This window comes from Pavona decussata, unplaced genomic scaffold (assembly GCF_977016875.1).
Source record: "Pavona decussata unplaced genomic scaffold, jaPavDecu1.1 SCAFFOLD_272, whole genome shotgun sequence".
NCBI lineage: Eukaryota > Metazoa > Cnidaria > Anthozoa > Scleractinia > Agariciidae > Pavona > Pavona decussata.
This window is the reverse complement of record NW_028145674.1, coordinates 13,329-34,235: the sequence shown is the minus strand read 5'-3', so window position 1 is coordinate 34,235 and position 20,907 is coordinate 13,329. Positions and strand designations below refer to the sequence as shown.

Below are 20,907 nucleotides of genomic sequence, written 5' to 3'. Positions count from 1 at the left end.
TCACAATTTAGTGACAGAGACATCACAACAAAAAAATCTCGCCAACGCAAATCTTTTGAAGCATTGTTTTGCATAACAAAACCAGAATTTCAATAATATGCACATTTTCCTGTGTAATTATATAAACAGCTTAACTGACACAATGCGAAGACTTCCTTCCCGGAGACATGCTTTCAACTGAATACTATAAAATTATCTCTTCTCTTTATGCGCGAAAGACAAAACAAAACCCTTCTTGTTAACATACAGGTTTGAAAGAAAACATCTTGGCGAAATTATGAAGCTAGTATTTGCAGAGAAATAAGAGCGAGAAGAATCAAAAAAATATTTTGGATTTTACCTCTATGTTTCCGCTTTTCTGTCGTCTTAATAGCATGGCCCGGGGGCAACATATCTGCATAAAAAAAAAAAAAAAAAAAAAAATATATATATATATATATATATATATATATATATATATATATATATATATATATATATATATATATATATAATACTTCGCTTTGAAATATCTTTAGTTCTGTCTTAAATCTTCTAAATAGGCACTCTAGAAATTAAGGTAGCCTAACTAGTACTGTTGGGTTCGTTACCTTTTTTGTCAAACGCATGGCCGGATTAAATCAAATTTCAAAACATGGCGACTTTCTCTTTCTCCATTTTATTTAACAAACTAACGTATCGTATCTGGGATTTTTTTCACAAGGAGCTTTCTAAATAAGGCAAAATGTTCACAGAAACTGCGTGCAATATAGGATGGTTAAAAGAATAGTGTAGGGTTTAGATTTTTAGTTTTACAACTTCTTTACTCATCGAAAATTTAAACCATTTTCATGATAAGTTTAAAAGATGTTCAAGATTGAGGAAGCCAGGTCCAAAACAGATATAATTATCCCGAAAATGGTCTATATTCTTTGATAATGTGTGTTGGGGAACCGAGTGTTTTTTTTTTTCTTCACATTAATTTTGAAGAAACATTGAAACAATGTAAGGCTGGTGCCACACGAAGCGAATTTCCTCGGAAAGTATTTTTTGTTTCACGATTTCAAGTGTTAAGTTTGTGTACATGTATAAGGGAGAACAAGTTCTCCGTAAAAAAAAAATGTTTAAAAACTAGAACGACAGTTTTAGAACAAGGAAGCTCGTCGAGGAAGAAGAACTTGACAATTTTTTTAGTAAACAAATGCAGTCTTCCAAGAAAAGACTTCCTCTTACCAATCAGCCTTAAACGGAAGAAAGTGAATAGAGAGAACAATGTTTCTTGTAGGAACTTTACGTTCGCCGGATCACTACAGATAAACTACACGTGCGCGTAGTTGACATTTTTTGACACAACGTTTCCGCTGCAAAAGGAAAGAACAAATAGAACAAATTATCACACATCATCTGGAAAAAAGCTTTTAAATAAATGTCATTCGTAAGGGTAAAAGCGCATAACGAACATTTGTAATATTTACTGAAAACGGGAAGACGGAGAAGTGAAGGATATTTTGATAAAACAATCGATGATGGAATCGGAAAATCTCTTTTGTTGTCCAATACCCAGAATAGTAGCTTATCGTAACGGCTACGTCGATCACCTCTTTTTGATATTCACTTTCCAAAAATAGCACGGAAACAAATCCGATCCTTTATCTGTTTTGTTTAGCTTCGGGCGAAAAGGAAAACGGTCGTGGAACAGATTAGGATGTGCAGTGATGCAATTGAACAAGAGATTAAAGTTTTCAGTTTTCGGTGACACTATCCTACCGGCGTTCTTCGTATAGACTATATCAAACTTTATTTCGGAGCGAGCCGCGCCGTTTGCAACGTCTCACATCATTGGTCGAAAGAACAAAAGAACGAACCATAAAACAATAGTTACGAACAATGGAGCTGCAGGTTATCATGGTCCAGTGAAGATAGAGCTTGGGAAAGTTGCCGCTTACTCAGTTTATATAAACGGCTGTTATGGAGGCCCTTCCGTTTCTTACGGTTAATTGGGAGAAATAAAAAAAGGCAGTGAATTGCAGTTGAACTATCCACTGGGCAACGGGGCAATCGTGGCATAAAATTAAAAACAAAACAACAACAAACATGCAGTCGGTCAAATAAAATCCGTTAAATTAGATACTTGACTTGAGATATCAAGAATCTTTATATTTTATACTTTGTTATTCTCTCCCCGAAAGGGACGTTTCAGAGATAATGAAACAAGGAGGAAGAAACAAATATTTCAAAGTCAACATAACACTCAACAACAACAACAACAACACTTTGTTGTACTCATAACGAAAGTTAAAGTTAATTTACAAAATAATACCGAAGGGGTACAGATTCCCTGAAATAAATTAAAGGTAAGAAGCTCAAAATGCCAGGGAGCCGGATTAAAAAACTAAATTAAATTAAATATTTCATAGCGGAGGTACAACATGGCAACATATATCATTAACGCCCACACACATTCGCACACATACACTCACACAGTTTAATTTAGTTTCAAGGGATATCTACGGAGAAGTAGAAAGAAAGTTAAGAATTAATAAACAAAATTATAAGCTGAGGCAGAGTATCATCTGTAACGAAAGAGAATGTTTTTTAAGATTTAATTTGAATTGTCAAAGGGCAGTTTTAATCTGCTCGTCGATTGAGCCCTTGAAATCTACTATTAAATTTAGCATAAATATTTAAATATCTCTGGGAAGGTAAAGTGAGTGTTTAGCTGCAGATCTTGTGTTATAATAATGAATCTCATTCAGTTTAAAGAAGGCGTCAATAACAGGAGAGGTGATAAACAATTTTTGAATCTATATACAAAAACTGCAATATGATATCAGAAAGGATGATACAGGTTAATATTTTTCAATTTTTTTAAATAAAGAACTTGAGTGCTTATTAAATCTTGAAAATGCCATAAGACGCAAAGGTTTTTTTTTTCTGTGGAATAAAAAGAGATTTGAGTTCCCTTGTTAGATAAGTGTTGCCTCAGGCAATTATTCGATTATGCAGATTACTGAAAATGGATTTCAGCTAATGCCAATCAGTTTAGCTACTTTAGCTGTATAGCAAGCTCTTGAAAAGGCCATCAGGATTTTCCTAATTAAATTGAGTTGCAGCAGTGACAAATGGATTCTTTTAGGAAATGCGAGTTTAGCCGCTTTCAATTTCGAAAGCCTGATGCGGAAATCCCAAACCCTGGTTTAGTCCCGAAAAACGTGAGCAACTTCTCTACTGAAAATAAAACGGTAAAATGCTAATCTAAATGCTGTATCCAAAATGAAAATAAATTCAATACTTGATGAAAAATAATTTTTTTGACCGAAATACAAAGATTACAACAATTGTTACTGCTGATAATAAGGTCGGAGAGATTTTGTTTTGTAACACTCTTCTGGTAATGACATGCTTGATTCAGACCACAGTATAAATGACCCTATGTATGAAGCTTAGCGGGAAAAAACTGAAGAATATCATCATTGATCTCAGACATACTAAAACTAAAACTAAAACTAAAACTTCCTTAAATATATGTGATTACCATTCGATGCCTTTTTTTTCCTTTTCATTTTCATAAAAAAATTCTGCAGCCTAAATTTTTAGCTTAAGCATACGAATTGTTAGGGTGTTATCTTACACAAATATGCCTTTATAAACTTAAATTGGCCCCCCAATGTACAAAAAATGTAAAAATGACATTGTGTTTGGGATACAGTCCCTTTGTTTCAGTTAGTCGGCGGTAAAATTGTTAGAATTTGATTAATTTTATTTTATTAGCTTCGCCAACAGATAATACGTTTAAGTTTATATCATCCTAGAAATTCCAAATTCTATTCAAAACTCATGGTTTGAAAAAGGCGTCCCCCTCCCCTCCCCTCCTTTCCTAGTCCAGCGGCTCATTAGAGCCGTTTTAACTTTACACGCTTCCTATTTGAGATACGCGCCAAAATAAGATTAAAGTCCTTCTAGAATTCATCAGCTGCTATCAGTCGAGTTACCACACACAGTTAAACTGGCTTTACCCAGGGATGATTGTTTGCAGGACTTGTGTGCAGTTTTCGAATTTTTGCTGTTGGGTTTTTTGTTTTCAAGTTTTAGATGCAAGCCACGGTTAGTTTTTCAGGTTTAGTTTGCATCGTTTTTTTGCGTTGGCTCTTTTGATTATGCTACTCGAATTTTTAGATGCATCATTTTCGAGCCTTGGGTGTTTCATTTTCGAATTTTACGTGGATCATTTTCGAACATTGCGTACTTTTTACGAGTTTAAGGTGTCTTTTGTTTTCGAGTTGTCAGTGCTATTAATAAAACGCTTGCACTTCTTTCTCGCCACCACGTATACTCCGATGATTGCGCACTGCGACGATTTGTGACTGTAAGTGGCGTCGTGGTAAGTTTAAGATGTTTTTAAAGTTTTTCGTATTTATGCCAGTCAAGTATAGCACGGGGTCACCCAAAGGGAACATTTAAGCAAAAATACTTCAAATGTTGTTTCCTGTGTTTCCAGATCATTTTGTCCCCTTTAAAAGACATATTTGTGTAAGCTTTTATAAATACAGATTGATCTATTCGGGTGCTTTAGCTGAAATTTTAACTTGTATTTAGTTTTAGGAAAGGATATTTTACTGTCCGAATTCAGTAGCAGTTATTGGTTTTACGAAATACTAGCTGACCTTTTTACGCATTTTAATAGCACATTTTCCCTCTTAGAAAACGACAGGAATTAGTTTTCCAATGTGACAAAATTTGGAGCTGACATTTTGCCGAAGAAAACCTTACATTTTGTTTACGACTAAACTTGAATTTGTGAGGCGATCGAAGCCATCAGAACAGATATCTATCGAAATGAACGGTTGGGTGCCGCCCATGATGGAACTATAGCATTCATTCCACCGACAACTGAAAACACAGCCCTGTCAAAATGTTTCATTCGTTAACCCTGCGAAGGGCTGTTTGCTTGTGTGATCTCCAAATGACTGTTGAGCCCTCGTTACAAATAAAGTCCGTTAACAGGGTCAGGGGCCGACCCAACGGTTCATTTTGGTGGAAATATGTTAGAAGTCGTAAATCACCTCAGAGCTCCGGATTTAGTGTTAAAGAAAACCTGAAGTTTCTTCGTCTAAATAGGAGCTCAAAATTTCGTTATACTTTTAAATCAGTTTTTAAACTAATTCCTTTCGTTTCCGAAACGGCAAACGCGTCCTTAAAGATCACGAAATAAGGTCAGCTTGCATTTTCCTAAAGCCAACAGGAGCTAGTAAATTTGAAGAATAAGATACGAAAAAAAAATTTACCAAATTCCCTGAGAGGTAATTGTGGGATTCACCAAACAACGCCGACGTATTTTTGTTACAGGACGACGAATCCGTAGAAATGCGACAAAACTTCACTTCATTTGTCAAAAGATTTTGAAATCTCCAGGAGAGAAAGCAATAGAATTATTAAGCTTTCTGTAGGGAGACTCATGATGACAAAATTCCACTGAATTAGCCGAAAGGTGACGAGGATATATAATTTCTTTCATTTTCACTTAATTTTTTGTTTACCCAGGGAATGACAGATTTTTGATTTTCTTGCTCAATTTGCATATGTCCGTGTGCTTAGTAGGGGAAGTCCCTTTTTCCGCTCAAGCTTATTCTTCAGTTTCGACCTTTCCGTCACTTATCCTCATATGGAACAAGCACATATTCATTCTGTTCGATAATTAGTCACAGCGCTCGCTTATTTTGGCCGTTGATAAAATAAGGAACATGGAACATTCCGGAACATCTCGGAACATTCCGGAACATGAAATAGAAGGAAATAAATTAATAAAATATGTAAAAATATATATATGAAAACTGAAAAATAAGTCAGATTAAATTTAAAAAGCCTGCGTACAGACGTCTCCTATTTCCTTTGTTGCCCTCGGGTCTCTCTGCCCGATTTTTACTGAGAGGAGAGGGCGGCTGTACACAGGCTAAATTAAAATAAATAAATAAATTAGCTTAACTAGAATATATGATAAATTAAAGAAAAATCTCTGTGTAAAGGGGTCCTTTATCCGGCCGACAGTTATCGGTAATTTAAGGTTTACTTTTCAAATACAAGAAAGATCCTGGCAGTTAGTACGCATCTTAAGAAGTTGCTATATTTACTTTTTGCTATCATCTTTCCATGTGATCAATTAAGGTGGGGGATTGGGGGATTTGGGTTTCTGCTTGTTGGCAAGTTACCCTTTTAGAGAACTACTGTTTTTCAAATTTCACGAAATTATAACGACCGGTTCATTGGAAAACAGTTTATTTCCACTAAACAACGAGTCACAATTTTTTGGTCAAATGCGCATGCGTGGCAACAAAGATGAAAAGCGTACAAAAAGAGTTAGCTCTTCGTGAACTCACTTACTTTGCTCGATGATAAAAACGAGTTCACAAATGAGATCCATTTGATCTAAATTTGAAGGATCGCTTTTTTCGACGCCGTATTTGCTTACCACAATCCTAGCGAGCCCTTAACAGCATCATTAACATAACATTTAAAGCGCGCACAAGCTGTGTTCAGACCTCTACCTGCCCCTGGTTCAGACACCTTAAACCTAACTAAAAGGTTAATTTCAATGTGGTTGTAGTTTGTTTAGACCTTATATGTTGGAATGTTTAAGGGAGAAGTTTTTCTTATTGCCGTTTCGTGAAGCAATGGCTGATTCTGTGAGTGATATTGTCGACTAGTGAAATATTAATAACACAAGCAATATGAGGATGCGTTTTAATTTAGCGTGAATGCTTGGAAAGTGGGATACGGCTTCTCTTGAATGGAAACTGTGAGAGCCTAGACTTGCCTAGAAGTGCGCGTGAGTAAGAGGGTGGAAGCTTCCGGACGTTTAAAGTAATGGACTAAGACAGTCCAGCTTGAGCCGTGTAATACTACGTTAAATTTTGCCTATCGCCTGTTTGCCCAGAATTTGACTAGGGTGTTTAAAGGACCAACAAGGATCAAGGACAGATCTCAACAAGAAAGGCAGTTAAAAGAGGGTCTGAATGGGGTTTAGTGTTTAGTGTTATTTGCGTATAATTTTTAGTGTTTGCTGTTAAATTGGCCAATTTTTTAATGTTAACTGTTTCCGGAGAAAATACTGTTAAGTGTTTAGAGGGTTTTTCGTGAAAAAACCGCAGTCGTTTAGCATTATAATTTCTTATCTGCTCTCAGAAAATCGTCTTTTGTTAGTCAAAAGTCTATTGGTCGATTGTTAGTAAAATTGTCTATTGTTTGTCTGTTTTGTTGATGTTGTGTTATTCTCGTTAAGCTGGGGTTTAGTGTTTAGTGTTATTTGCGTATAATTTTTAGTGTTTGCTGTTAAATTGGCCAATTTTTTAATGTTAACTGTTTCCGGAGAAAGTACTGTTAAGTGTTTGGAGGGTTGTTCGTGAAAAAACCCACGGTCTTTTAGAATTGTTATTTCTTATCTGCTCTCAGAAAATTGGTTCATGAACTTTGAGCCTGTTCAAAGGGGCTGTAGTCTCTTTTTCGACCCACGTGCAACAGTATTCTGGGAAACCTGGGGAGTACTGGAGACCAATCTCGAACCAAGAGCCTGCGATCTTTTGGTCATCGTTGAGGGCGAAGTCGAAACATCATGGCGGCAGATGGCGGCATCGGATTTCCCCCCCCCCCCCCCCCCCCTTGTGTTGTAGGGGGGAAGTTCTAGGCGTTGAGCTTCTATATAAGCGGGGGGAAGGTTCTGCTTTCGAAAGGCATAAAAGCAGGGTCCTTTTTGAACTTTCAAAGCAATTCAACGTGGCAGCCGTCCAGCCGTGGCACATATCCATCAGCTTTTGACAAGGAAGGAATGACATTAATCTGTCGTTTTTGTTGAGCATTGTGTCCTATTTTAATGATAAATAAAATCCTGTGATTACACAAATGAGAGTGAATTACAAGGATTTCGCTCACTGAAAAAATCGTATCTTTACACTGTAAAAAAATATATCGTTCACATGTGATCAATATAACGACAGAATATAGTCGAAAATTTTCGGATTTCTCCTCGGAAATTTTCGGTAGTCTTCGGAAATCTCCCGCAGTCTTCGGGAATCTTCGGTAGTCTTCGGAAATCTTCCAAAACGATCGGGAATCGACGGAAAAGGGCTGAAAACTTATTGGTATACCAAACAAAATAATATTGGCCTTGGCTAAAAGTTACTGTTACAGTAAATTTTTTACTGTTAGTGTTAAAATACCTAAAATTTAACTGTTTCATGTTACAGAGCCAAAATCCAAACCCGCTACATTACACCCGAGGAACACAGACCTTAATCTGAAAACCAATTTTAACTCTGAAAGGCACATTCGTGCAAGCTTAATTTAAAAAGGCTAAAACACGTTCGAGGGAGTCGCACAGGCTTGTCACTATTATTTACACAATGTGGCCGGATGTCCTCCAGAAGAAGAATTTTTTTATTAAGTACGTAAATTATGATCATCTGGGTGAGTGTAGTCCTGGGAAGGACTGTTTGAGGTGACATTGACTGACTTTTCAGCAACCCGAGCTGAAGTCATCTTCAGAGTCAAGTAAATTGTGGAACGTCAGTACTGGTATAAATGTCTCTGGTTGTTGACCTGATTGGTCAACGAAGTCGAGATGTGATTGGTCGTTTGTCAGTTAGCCGTGATATTATTGGCTGTAAAGACTGTAAAAAGTGATTGGTGCGTTTCCATCCGTCTTTTGTTAGTCAAAAGTCTATTGGTATATCATTGTTAGTAAACTTGTCAATTGTTTGTCTGTTTTCCTGATGTTGTGTTATTCTCGTTAAGCTGATTAATGTTCTGATTTTTTTGTAATTAAGTTTGTCTCATTTTCAGTTTTCATATACATATATTTTTATTTTTTCGTTAATTTATTTCGTTCTATTTCATGTTCCGGAATGTTCTGATCAACATTCCTGATTTTAAGGACAGCCGCTTATTTTATATCCTAAGCCGAGCGCAGAATACAATACAATACAATACATTATCATATGGCCGGCTCCGCGAGCGGGCAAGATGAGTCAAATCCTGCGCTGTGATTGGCTACCCGAGCGGGCAAGATGGAGCTTTCTTGCCCGCTCGGGATTACCCGTTGCCCGTCCGCTTGGCATCGAAATTTTACTCCCAACAACAATGCGGGTTTTCTTCGATTTTCCCGTTGTTTTGGGGGAAAACGCTCACCAAAAAGTTCGGTAAACTCTCAACATTTACCTAAAGGAAAGGAAAGAGAATGGAATCGTCCTGGTGTAGTGAAAACTTTGTTTCAGCTACAATGAATGTGAGTTGTTGAATCGGTGAGTTGCTCTGCGTGTAGTATTTTAGATAGAATTGATTTTGAAAAACTTATTGTCTCAAGTCGAGTGCCAAATTGATAAGTTCTCTAGGTTTGCAATGACTGTATTTAAATCATAGCGTAGTGGAAGTTGCGGTTAGTGTTTAAAGCAGTTCAGAAAAGTATTTTTTTTAAGTTCACCGAAGAAGCTCACGTTTTTAATTTAGCCGCGTCTTGCTTGTTGTAAACAACAAAATCTTGTCAAAGTTTCGCCCAGTTTTCTGATTTACCTGCTCTTTTTCTCGGGTTGTGTTTGCATATAATCTCAGAATCTATTGTTTCATTCAAGAATTAATGATTGGAGGCCGAAAACTGTGTAAAAATTTTTATTATTTACGCCACCGCGCGATCGGCTGAAAATGGCGAGTTTGCCGGATTCTATTCAAATCTTCCCGCTCTTGCGAGAATCTAAATTTTTCGTTCTCAATAATTGTATACTCCCTTTAAACCATTTTAAAGTTAGAACCCTAAGATAATTTAGGATTCCTTGTTTTCCACGATTACATGCTAATCCAAAAATGCACTGAAAATAAATCTTGCACCGGCCGGCTATGAAGAATTTCTTTCCGGGTAGAGCAGTTTCACGCCGTGTTTTGTTTTGTTGTGGTAGTTTTAACTTGATGGTAAAGCCATATAATAAATCCTTTATTGACCAAGCTTGTTCGATCAAGATGGAGAACTTGGCCAATATCCAGCCATCTTGACCTCACGCTTGGTCAATAACGCATATATACAATACAATACAATATTTATTTAAAGCCGGGGGCATAGGGAGTGTTCGCCCAATCTCCCGAGCCAGGGGCTCGTGATAAAAATGCATAAATGGTAAAAATGGTAAAATAGTACAAAATGACTCAGCTGATTCGTGAAATTTCAAGGGAGAAATATACAGCCAAGGCAATGAAAACTACACTGTAATCAAGAAATGCAGCGATTGCGTCGATATCCTGATCGAATTTTGTCGACCAGGTTCAGTTTAGATATTTGGTGTTTGAAGGATTTTAGGGTTTCTGAGGACTGGACAGTAGCTGGAAGAGTATTCCATAGATGTGATTTAATGTAGGCGAATGAGTTATGTTTATACAATGTATTGTATGAGACTGCTGTAATTTGTTTCCGGATCCCCTTAAGTTGTAAGGGGTGGCCCGATGATTAAAAAAGTCGGATATGTACTTGGAGCCATTGAGCTTTAGGCTTTTAAAGAGTACAACTAGCGATTTTTCAAGGCTTCAACGGGATTCGAACCCGTGACCTACGCGTTACCGGTGCGGTGCTCTACCAACTGAGCTATGGAGCCACACATTGGGAGCAAGGTCAATTGTAGGCTTCTAATTTCCAATTGCATAAATTGGAAAATTCACTGCGATGATCACTTCTCACTTTCATCTACATCCGCAGTTCATATATGAATTATTTCATACACTTTACATCGTTTCACTCCTCTCACGGGAAAATGGGAACCTACAATTGACCTTGCTCCCAATGTGTGGCTTCATAGCTCAGTTGGTAGAGCATCGCACCGGTAACACGGAGGTCACGGGTTCGAATCCCGTTGAAGCCTGAATTTTTCAGGCTTCTATTTTCCAATTGCATAAATTGGAAAATTCACAGCGATGATCACTTCTCACTTTCAGCTACATCCGCAGCTCATATATGAATTATTTCATATACTTTACATTGTAACTAGTATTTTGTTATGCTTATCTCCATTCAACAGCGAAACACAGCAAAAACACTACTCCAAATTCTTGAACTTTTCAAATACATAAAGTCCTCCTGTTTCAGCTGCTAATTTTCATTGCACTGATCAGTCGACTTGCGTTTTATGGGGTATACTACTATACCAAAAATGTGTGTAAAGAAAGGTTTAAAACAAGGGAAGTTTGGTATTTTTTCTTCCTTACGGTAGGGCTTGCAGCCCTATACACACTTCCCTCTCCCCTTATGCACAACTCGAGTTTTAAATTCTGGATAATATTATTTGGTAACATCATCCGCTTTTATTTGGAGCATTTTGGTGAGGTGATGCATTTCATCCAATGGTAGACAAGCGAAAATGGTTGATGGATTATAAGTCATTTGATTCAGAAACCAGAGAATAGGCACCACTGAAAAACGTGTAGCCGATAGAGAGAACTTGAAAATAACAGGGTTGATAGAAAACACGATGCAGCAGCCGAAAAACGCGTGTGGGACTACAAGAGCATGGAGTAGCTGAACGTTTAATCAAAAAGGGAATTTTTTAATGTGAGATAGAAGGATATGTATCATAATATTAATTAATTAATTAATATTAATAAATATTTATTAATTATAATATTAAATGTACCGCTATGTAAAATCAATGTGTATATATGTAATCTCTACTATCGCCTATGTTTTCCAGATTTTTTCCTTTCATGGGTTTAGCAGAATCAAAAATAATAATGTTGTTGGCCGTCTGACATTTACGCCATAAACTTCTAAGAAACCACTATAAGCGCTGCACAAGGGACGGAGAAAAACGCGAGAAGAGGCGGAACTTTAATAAAAGCTTCACGTTTGTAGCAATCTACAGACCATCGTACGACCAACAACAGTTAGTAACTTACGGTGAAAAAATTCCATTTCCTGAAACTTTCTGGAGCTTAAATTTACATCTAAAGCATCGAACAGTCCGGGTATTACCTTACACAAATATGTCTATTATAATTAAAAGAGCACGAAGAGATTTGGAAACACATATACAACATAACAAGTATTTTGCTCAAATGATCAAGTTGGGTACCCTGTTGGAAAATACATGTATTTTATGCACTCTAAAACTGGCGTACTTACCAGTTACTGACCGGTTTTTTGAATCAATGTGTCCGATCAACACTGGTTTGCCAGTATAATAAACAGCCCCAGACTACTGTGCTTTTCTTTTCTTTCTCTGGTTTCTAGTTAAGACCGTCATGGACAACGCAGGGGAAATTATACAGAAAATCTTTATTGGTACATGCGTTGCCACATTCCTTCGCAACACAAGTCGAGTTCGACAAGCTGTTGAGTTCTACAAGGAATGTTTGATTCAGCTAAACAACAAAGGCCTGGAAAAACAAAACGAATTTGTTGGATTTGCATACACATGGATATACTCATCATTGTTTGAAACGTGCTGCCTTCTTAACGATCACGCAAGTGCGATAGATTGTGGTTACAGACTATTACACTTTTCGCGCGAATATGGCAAAAAAACCCAAGAAGGCGAGATAACATATCAACTAGCAAAATTATACCACTTTCAAAGTAAATATAGAGAAGCAAAAACCTTTTATGAGAAAGCACTCACCATCATGACAGAAATAGGCGACAGGCAAGGAGAATTCGCGTGTCATGGGAACCTGGGAACTGTGTATTATTCTCTCTGTGAATATGGAAAGGCCGTAACATACCAGAAAAACGCACTAAAGATCACAAAAGAAATTGGTGACAAACAAGGAGAAGCAACGTGTTATGGGAACCTGGGAACTGTGTATCGATCTCTCGGTGAATATGGAAAGGCCAAAACATACCAAAAGAACGCACTTGTGATCAGAAAAGAAATTGGTGACAAACGAGGAGAAGCGGTGTGTTATGGGAACCTGGGAACTGTGTATCAATCTCTCGGTGAATATGGAAAGGCTGAAACATACCAGAAGAACGCACTTGTGATCAGAAAAGAAATTGGTGACAAACAAGGAGAAGCAAAGTGTTATGGAAACCTGGGACTAGTGTATACATCTCTCGGTGAATATGAAAAGGCTGAAACATACCAGAAGAACGCGCTTGTGATCAGTAAAAAAATTGGAGACAAGGAAGTAGAAGCCTCTTGTTATGGGAACCTGGGAACTGTGTATCGATTACTCGGAGAATATGAAAAGGCCGAAACAAACCAAAAGAATGCACTTGTTATCAGAAAAGAAATTGGTGACAAACAAGGAGAGGCCGCCTGTTATGGAAACTTGGGAACTGTGTATGAATCTCTCGGTGAATATAGAAAGGCCGAAACATACCAGAAGAACGCTCTTGTGATCAGAAAAGAAATTGGTGATAAACGAGGAGAAGCCGCGTGTTATGGGAACCTGGGAACTGTGTATGAATCCCTCGGTGAATATGGAAAGGCCGAAACATACCAGAAGAACGCACTTGTTATCAGGAAAGAAATTGGTGACAAACAAGGAGAAGCAGGGTGTTATGGGAACCTGGGAAGTGTGTATTATGCTCTCTGTGAATATGGAAAGGCCGAAACATACCAGAAGAACGCACTTGTTATCAGGAAAGAAATTGGTGACAAACAAGGAGAAGCGGCGTGTTATGGGAACCTGGGAATTGTGTATCAATCTATCGGTGAATATGGAAAGGCCGAATCATACCAGAAGAACGCACTTGTGATCATAAAAGAAATTGGAGACAAACAAGGAGAAGCGGCGTGTTATGGGAACCTGGGAGCTGTGTATCAATCTATCGGTGAATATGGAAAGGCCGAATCATACCAGAAGAACGCACTTGTGATCAGAAAAGAAATTGGTGACAAACAAGGAGAAGCGGAGTGTTATGGGAACCTGGGAACTCTGTATAAATCTATCGGTGAATATAGAAAGGCCGAAACATACCAGAAGAACGCAATTGTGATCAGAAAAGAAATTGGTGACAAAAAAGGAGAGGCCGCGTGTTATGGGAACCTGGGAACTGTGTATCAATCTCTTGGTGAGTATGGAAAGGCCGAATCATACCAGAAAAAGGCACTTATTATCAGAAAAGAAATTGGTGACAAACAAGGAGAAGCGGCGTGTTATGGGAACCTAGGAACTGTGTATCAATCTCTTGGTGAGTATGGAAAGGCCGAAACATACCAGAAGAACGCACTTGTTATCAGGAAAGAAATTGGTGACAAACAAGGAGAAGCGGCGTGTTATGGGAACCTGGGAATTGTGTATCAATCTCTCGGTGAATATGGAAAGGCCGAAACATACCAGAAGAACGCACTTGTGATCAGAAAAGAAATTGGTGACAAACAAGGAGAAGCGAATTGTTATGGGAACCTGGGAACTGTGTATGAATCTCTCGGTGAATATGGAAAGGCCGAACCGTACCACCAAAACGCACTTGTGATCAGAAAAGAAATTGGCGACAAAGAAGGAGAAGCGACAAGCTTTATAAGGCTAGGATCGATGTTTCGTTCTCTTGGTAAATATGCTGAAGCTAAAGAGCATCACGAAAAAGCACTTGCTTTGTGCAAAATGATAAGTTACGTACACGGAGAGGCTACCTCGCACCTCGAACTTGCATACGATGTCATTTTAGAAGGAAATATAAGTTTACAAGATGACGCGTTTAAGAGTCTGTTGGCAAGCATTTCCAAGTGCGAGAAAATGCGAAGTTTTCTTGGACGCAATGACCAATTTAAAATAAACCTTTTAGACAAATACAGTTTTTCCTATCAATTACTCAGCGCTATGTATTGCCTAAGAGTGGAAAATGCAAAAGAAGCTCTTTGTGTTCTTGAGCTTGAAAGAGGCAGAGCTCTGGCAGACTTAATCTCAGGTCAGTATTCTGCTCAACAACAAATTTCAGTCAATCCGTTGTCGTGGCCTGATATTCAAAGGATCGTGAAGAAAGAGATTGGTTGTAACTGTCTATACATTTCGTATTTTAGTTGTTATATGTTTTTGTGGGTCCTTAAAGGAAACAAACCAATGCTTTTCCGTAAAGTAAACGTCAACGAATGTTTTGTTAAAAAGGGAATAGAAAGAGATGTTCAGGAAGTTTTCAGTGAACAAACCTTCAGAAGGTTTAATGTCCTCCGTCATGATCAAGAGCACTACGAAGATCGATCACTGTTTTTTTCAAAAGCTGGTGACTCAACACGTGAAACACCAGAGGAAGGAAGCTCGGCAGCTTTTCGCCCAATAGAGACCGAGGAAGAGGAAAACCTTCAACCCGTTCCCACCCTAGCTGAGTGTTACCAAATGATCATCGCTCCCGTGGCTAACTTTCTTGACCAACCTGAAATCGTGATTGTCCCTCATCGCGCCTTGTACAAAGTTCCATTCGCAGCATTGAAAGATGAAAGTGAGAAACACCTATCACAGACTTACAGAATCCGCATTGTTCCTTCTTTGTCGACTCTCGGGCTCATTCAGGACAGTCCAGCATATTATCACAGTCTGACCGGGGCCCTGATAGTGGGCGATCCGGACGTTGGGGACGTGCTTTACAAGGGACGCATTGAGAATCCTTGTCGCTTGCCCTCTGCAAGAAAGGAAGCGGAGACGATAGCAGAACTACTCGGAGCTGAGCCTCTGTTAGAGGAGCGAGCAACTAAACAAGCAGTCCTTCAGAGGATACCATCTGTAAGTCTGATTCATTTTGCTGCTCATGGTCATGCCGAAAGAGGAGAAATTGCCCTCGCTCCTCAACGCCCCACTAACGCGACCCCATGCGAGAAAGACTACCTCTTGACAATGAATGACATTTCACAAGTTCAGGTGCGTGCTAAACTTGTAGTACTCAGCTGTTGTCACAGTGCACAAGGACAGGTTAGAGCTGAGGGAGTTGTTGGAATCGCTCGGGCCTTCTTAGGATCCGGTGCACGCTCAGTATTGGTGGCCCTCTGGGCCATACCAGACAAAGCAACAGAGCAGTTAATGAGTCGTTTTTACAAACACCTGGTTCGTGGGGAAAGTGCCAGTGAGTCTCTTCACCAGGCCATGAAGTGGATGAGAAGTAACGGCTATGCTGACTTGGGGAACTGGGCACCTTTCATGCTGATTGGGGATAACGTGACGTTTGATTTCGGAGCGTAAAGGTTAGTTAATATATGAACTGTATTATTTCGGGTGTTGAATGGATTATTGAAGAAAACTCTTCCATTCGTTTGGAAAGACTTATAGTTCTTTGACAGGATACCGAAAGGTACATTGTTATAGGACTGGACTAATTCCGTGATTCATGAACACCATAATAGGATGAACAACAATTCTACCCTTTATTGAGTTAACTTAAACTTTTATCAAGAACATAATTCCTCTTATACCGCTTAATCAACGGTGTTCCGTTCATTCTGCTTTTGATAGACTACTGATTCAGTGTAATTGCTGAGATCTAAGAGGTTGCACTTACTAAATAATGTTTCAACAAACACAGCCGCAGGCGCGGATCCAGGATTTTGAAATGGGGGGTGAATTTTTGTAATAACGTAATAGAACCAAAGCCTGGTTGAGGTGTATGACGTCTGTGCAGCGACGAGCTCTCAAGGAGCTTGTTAACAACAAAGAAATTATTCTCAAAAAAGCAGATAAGGGCACAACAACCGTCGTTATGAACAGAGAAAACAGAATCAATGAGGGACAGAAACAATTGGATGATAGAAATAACTATCAGCCACTAGACGAAATAATGGTTAGAGATACATCCCAGAGAGTTAAACACCTCATTAATGCCCTTCACCATGCAGGGTGCATGGACGAAATGGCGGTTAAATGGTTTAACCTAACACCAAATCCGCCTCGAATCCCAGTGTTCACAAAAATTCACAGACCGACATTAGTCGGAAGACCTATCATATCTGGGTGTGTTGGCCCAACAGAACGCCTATCATCATTCGTAGACAAACTACTTCAGCCAATAGCACAAATACAGGACTCGTATCTTAAAGATACGACACATTTCATAACGTTTATTGAAAGCACTAGGGTGCCTAGAAACGCTTTTCTAGTCTCAATGGATGTCACTAGCCTTTACACGAATATCCCACAAGAGGAAGGAATCACTATAGTATGCAACCCATACGAGAACTGTCATGCCAATAACCCTCCTATAGCTACAAATTTCCTCAGAGAAATGCTCAGCCTTATACTGAAGGAGAACTCCTTCCAATTTAACGGGAAAGACTATCTCCAAACACACGGAACTGCCATGGACACTAAAATGGCAGTAGCGTTTTCCTTTTGCCAACATTTTTATGGCATCTATAGAAAAGGAGATCTTAAGGCAGAGCGTTAACAAACCACTAACGTGGAAAAGATTCATTGACGATGTATTTTGCTTGTGGATAAAAACAAAGAAGAAATAGAACATTTCATTGAGCAAGCAAATTCGTACCACCCTACCATAAAGTTTACCGCTGAAGTCTCACAATTACAAACAACATTCTTGGATATAACAGTCTATAAGGGAGAGAAATTCGAGAAAGAACCGATTCTCGACGTGCGCATACATTACAAACCTACTGAAACATTTCAGTACACAACTGTCCAACAGTTGCCACCCAGCAGGCGTCAAAAAAGGCTTCGCTAAAGGAGAAGCTCTTAGACTTCTGAGGACAAACTCTTCTAAAGTAGTGTTTGAGGGAAACATTAAAAACTTAAAAACACGCCTGGTATCAAGAGGTTATCCTAGTAACCTGGTGGACAAAATCCTCTCCGAAGTTAACTTCGCGGAAAGGAAGAACGCACTTACACAAAAACAGAAACCGCACAAGAAAATTCTACCCTTCGTGACACAATTTCAACCATCACTGCCATGTTCGAAAAATATTCTAATGGACAAATGGTATTTAGTACAAAACCAGCCGCTGCTAAGAGAGATATACAAGGAAACTCCCTTGATCTCTTATAGAAAAAGGAAATCGCTTAAAGACATGCTTGTTAAAGCAAAACTATAAAGGCTTTTATCAACACAATGGGCACACAGCGGGAATCGTGCTGGTCTGTCAACCCCATTAAACAGGCTCAAAATAAATAAATTGATTGGTAGAATCAGTCATCGCTTATGCACATTCTCCACCTCAATCAGAGAAATCAAATATTATTTCAATATTTGAGGGATAAGAAAAAAGAAAGAAAAAAGGGGGCTCAGAAAAAGGGGGGTGAAAATTCACCCATTTCACCTCCCCTGGATCCGCCCTTGAGCCGTAGCGCGGCACGAGGCAATAGACAATTCGAAATCCACTTGATAGAATTTTCTTTCCCAACAACTTCTTTCCCAATAACAGATTACAATACTAATCCTAAAATCAGACGTTTGTTAATCTGTTGCAGGTGTCTTGCCCAGGCCACCCGCCGAGGAGTGTCCGACAAATGGGAACTTTCTTTTGAAACAGGATGTCAATAACTTGGACAGTAGACCAAAGTGGAATCACTTGGTCTGAAAGCATTGACTTATTACAGTTGTGTTACGTAGAGGTTTGGGTGCACGTGCTTTTCGTTGTAGTTTTCGTTATCAGGACTGTCTTTTCAGATTCAAATTAGACACAGAGGGAATCCTCACACACTTTAGGAGTTTCGGCATTGGATTTTATTTGGCAGCATTAAGAGTTTTTGAAATTTACACATTTGAATTGCAGTGTGGTTCGGTAGGTAGACGCGTTGGTGAATGTGTTTGATAAAACCAACTTAATTGTCAATCATGTTCGGTACGTATTGACATCAAAAGGATTTGGAGATGGTAGTTCCTATTCTTAGATCCGGTTTTTGGTTTGCTTTGTGATTGGTTAGAAAAACATGCGCCACTTTCTCAGCAAATGACAAGCAAAACCAATCGTGACTTGTTCGCACGCGTTTTCCCGAGCTTGACTCTGGTTAAATGTATTTATTTTGCATTCTGATTGGTGCATGGCGTTGTGTACATGTGCTGTGATTGGTGTTAGTGATCACTCAAAAATATTACTTTGTCGTTAGTGGATTTGCAAGTTCTGCTCCAAATTCCACTAAGATGTTTTCGTTAATGTCGCATATTTACAGTCTATTTTATAAAGTATTCAAATAGGTGTAGATTGATATAGTCGCTGGTTCATTTTTCGTTGACCTTTTGGAAACAAAAGGATATTTACCCAGACACTACCAGATATAGGGAGCACAAAAGTGTTTTGTATATATGTCAAGTTGCAAAATCGAATGTTGTCTGGTGACACAGATAACGCAGTTTGGTTCTTTATTATTCAGGGTGATTACCATTTACATGGGCCGGAAAACCCGGGAATTTCATTTGGAAAATCAAATGGTACGCATTATTCGATTTGGACTACTTCTGAAATTATAGGCTTCTGGTCAAAGTGATCCATTTGTATTACTCCTTTTGGGATTTACAGCTGATGTTCATACAGTTTGCATGTTATCTATCTTCTGTTAAGACAAGCTAAATAATTTCGTATTTATGCCGAAAATTTCCATTCGGGTGGTTTGCGTACATGGTAAGCTTCCCCAGTTTTTGTTTGTTCGTATTCCCTCTGTTAAGCACCTTCGACTTGAACAGATGCTTCTTAGTGCACAATTAAACACCTCTCAAAGAGAAAAGACAGTCCGGACGGGGGGACCGAACGAAAACATTGGAGTAACATTAAAATGTTGTCTCCTGTGTCCTCAGATAGTTTTTTGCCCATGTAAGACGTTTTTGTGTAAGCTAATATGTACAGTTTAATTTGTTCGGATCCCTTGGCTAAACATTTAAATTGAACAAATTTTAGGGAATGCAATGTTATTCCTCGAATTTACTAGACGTTGTTGGCTTAACGAATATTCTAGCTGGCTATTTTTCGCATTTCTAGCGACATTTTTGTTCCTTCGAAAACAAAAAGAATTCATTTTCCAGTGTTAAGAAAGATTGAGCTTACATCTTGTCGAAGAAAACTTTTAATTTTCTTCACAACTAAATCGGAGAATTAGAACAGATATCCACTGAAATGAACCGCTGGGTGCCCCCGATCACCAAACGTCTATCGTCGAAGACAATTATTTTAAACTGAACCCACTCATTCTCGAGAGAGCGTTAGTGTCAGTGAATTTGTTTTTAGTGAACTTTTTAAAACAGCTTGGATAAGGTAAAGAGCTTTAAGCAAGCTTTCCCTTTTTTGCGGAGAAATAACGGTTTTTTCACGATGATATATTTTAGCGAACACAGTAGCAAGTGCGTTTGCTGACAAACAGTTGCTATAAAGTAAGCACATGATAAAAGTATCTTTCAATGATCTGAACAGGTGTGAAGCTGATAATACTTTAATAAATGCTTTTGGTAACTCTAGATATGAAAGTCTTCTCATTCCCAAAATATTTCATTTTGATCTTCCAATATAGAAGATCCTGGGTAATATAATAGAAACAGTTGTTAGTTTTACTTTGTAATACCTTTCGGTCACAAGATAAACTTCTTTACCCCGGAAGTCAAAACTAAGTTCAGAAAAATATGCGTGAAAAGGCCAAACAAAACATGCTCCTTTCCTTCAACATATTGATTTTTTATCCTGTCGTTCCTTCGCAGAAATCCCAATATTTGTAACCCCACATAATCGGCAAAACGCAAGTGTTCACCATATACATACCACAACTTGATCAAATTTGACAGCAGACGGAAAAAAATAAATTTCTCGGCACTCAAAACTAATAACACATACACCCACCACGGCTGGTGATCGCCAAACCTTTCCTCCTTTGAAAAACTTAAAAAATATTTTCTTTTGAAAGGCCTTAAATAAATTCTAAATGTTTTTAATACGTTGAAGTTGGAAATTTTACAAATACAACTACCTCGGTTGTCACTATACTGGCTACGTGCCTGCACTCGACCCCGTGGGGGATACTTCCCTAAAAATATAACGTGAG

At 38.5% G+C, this 20,907-nt stretch overlaps 1 protein-coding gene across 1 annotated transcript; it reads left to right on the top strand.

Annotated features, from left to right (window-relative positions):
- Positions 1-4,301: 4,301 nt before the first annotated feature.
- On the top strand, positions 4,302-20,273 carry LOC146455557 (uncharacterized). The gene is made up of 3 exons (XM_085094070.1): positions 4,302-4,360; positions 12,233-16,122; positions 18,352-20,273. Exon 2 carries the CDS (start codon positions 12,244-12,246, stop codon positions 16,114-16,116), a length of 3,873 nt encoding a protein of 1,290 aa, XP_084950196.1. The 5' UTR covers positions 4,302-4,360; positions 12,233-12,243; the 3' UTR covers positions 16,117-16,122; positions 18,352-20,273.
- The last annotated feature ends 634 nt before the right edge of the window (positions 20,274-20,907 follow it).

Bases quoted from the DNA above. Each gene is read 5' to 3' on its own strand.
- LOC146455557 (XM_085094070.1), top strand. From the start codon at position 12,244: ATGGACAACGCAGGGGAAATTATACAGAAAATCTTTATTGGTACATGC.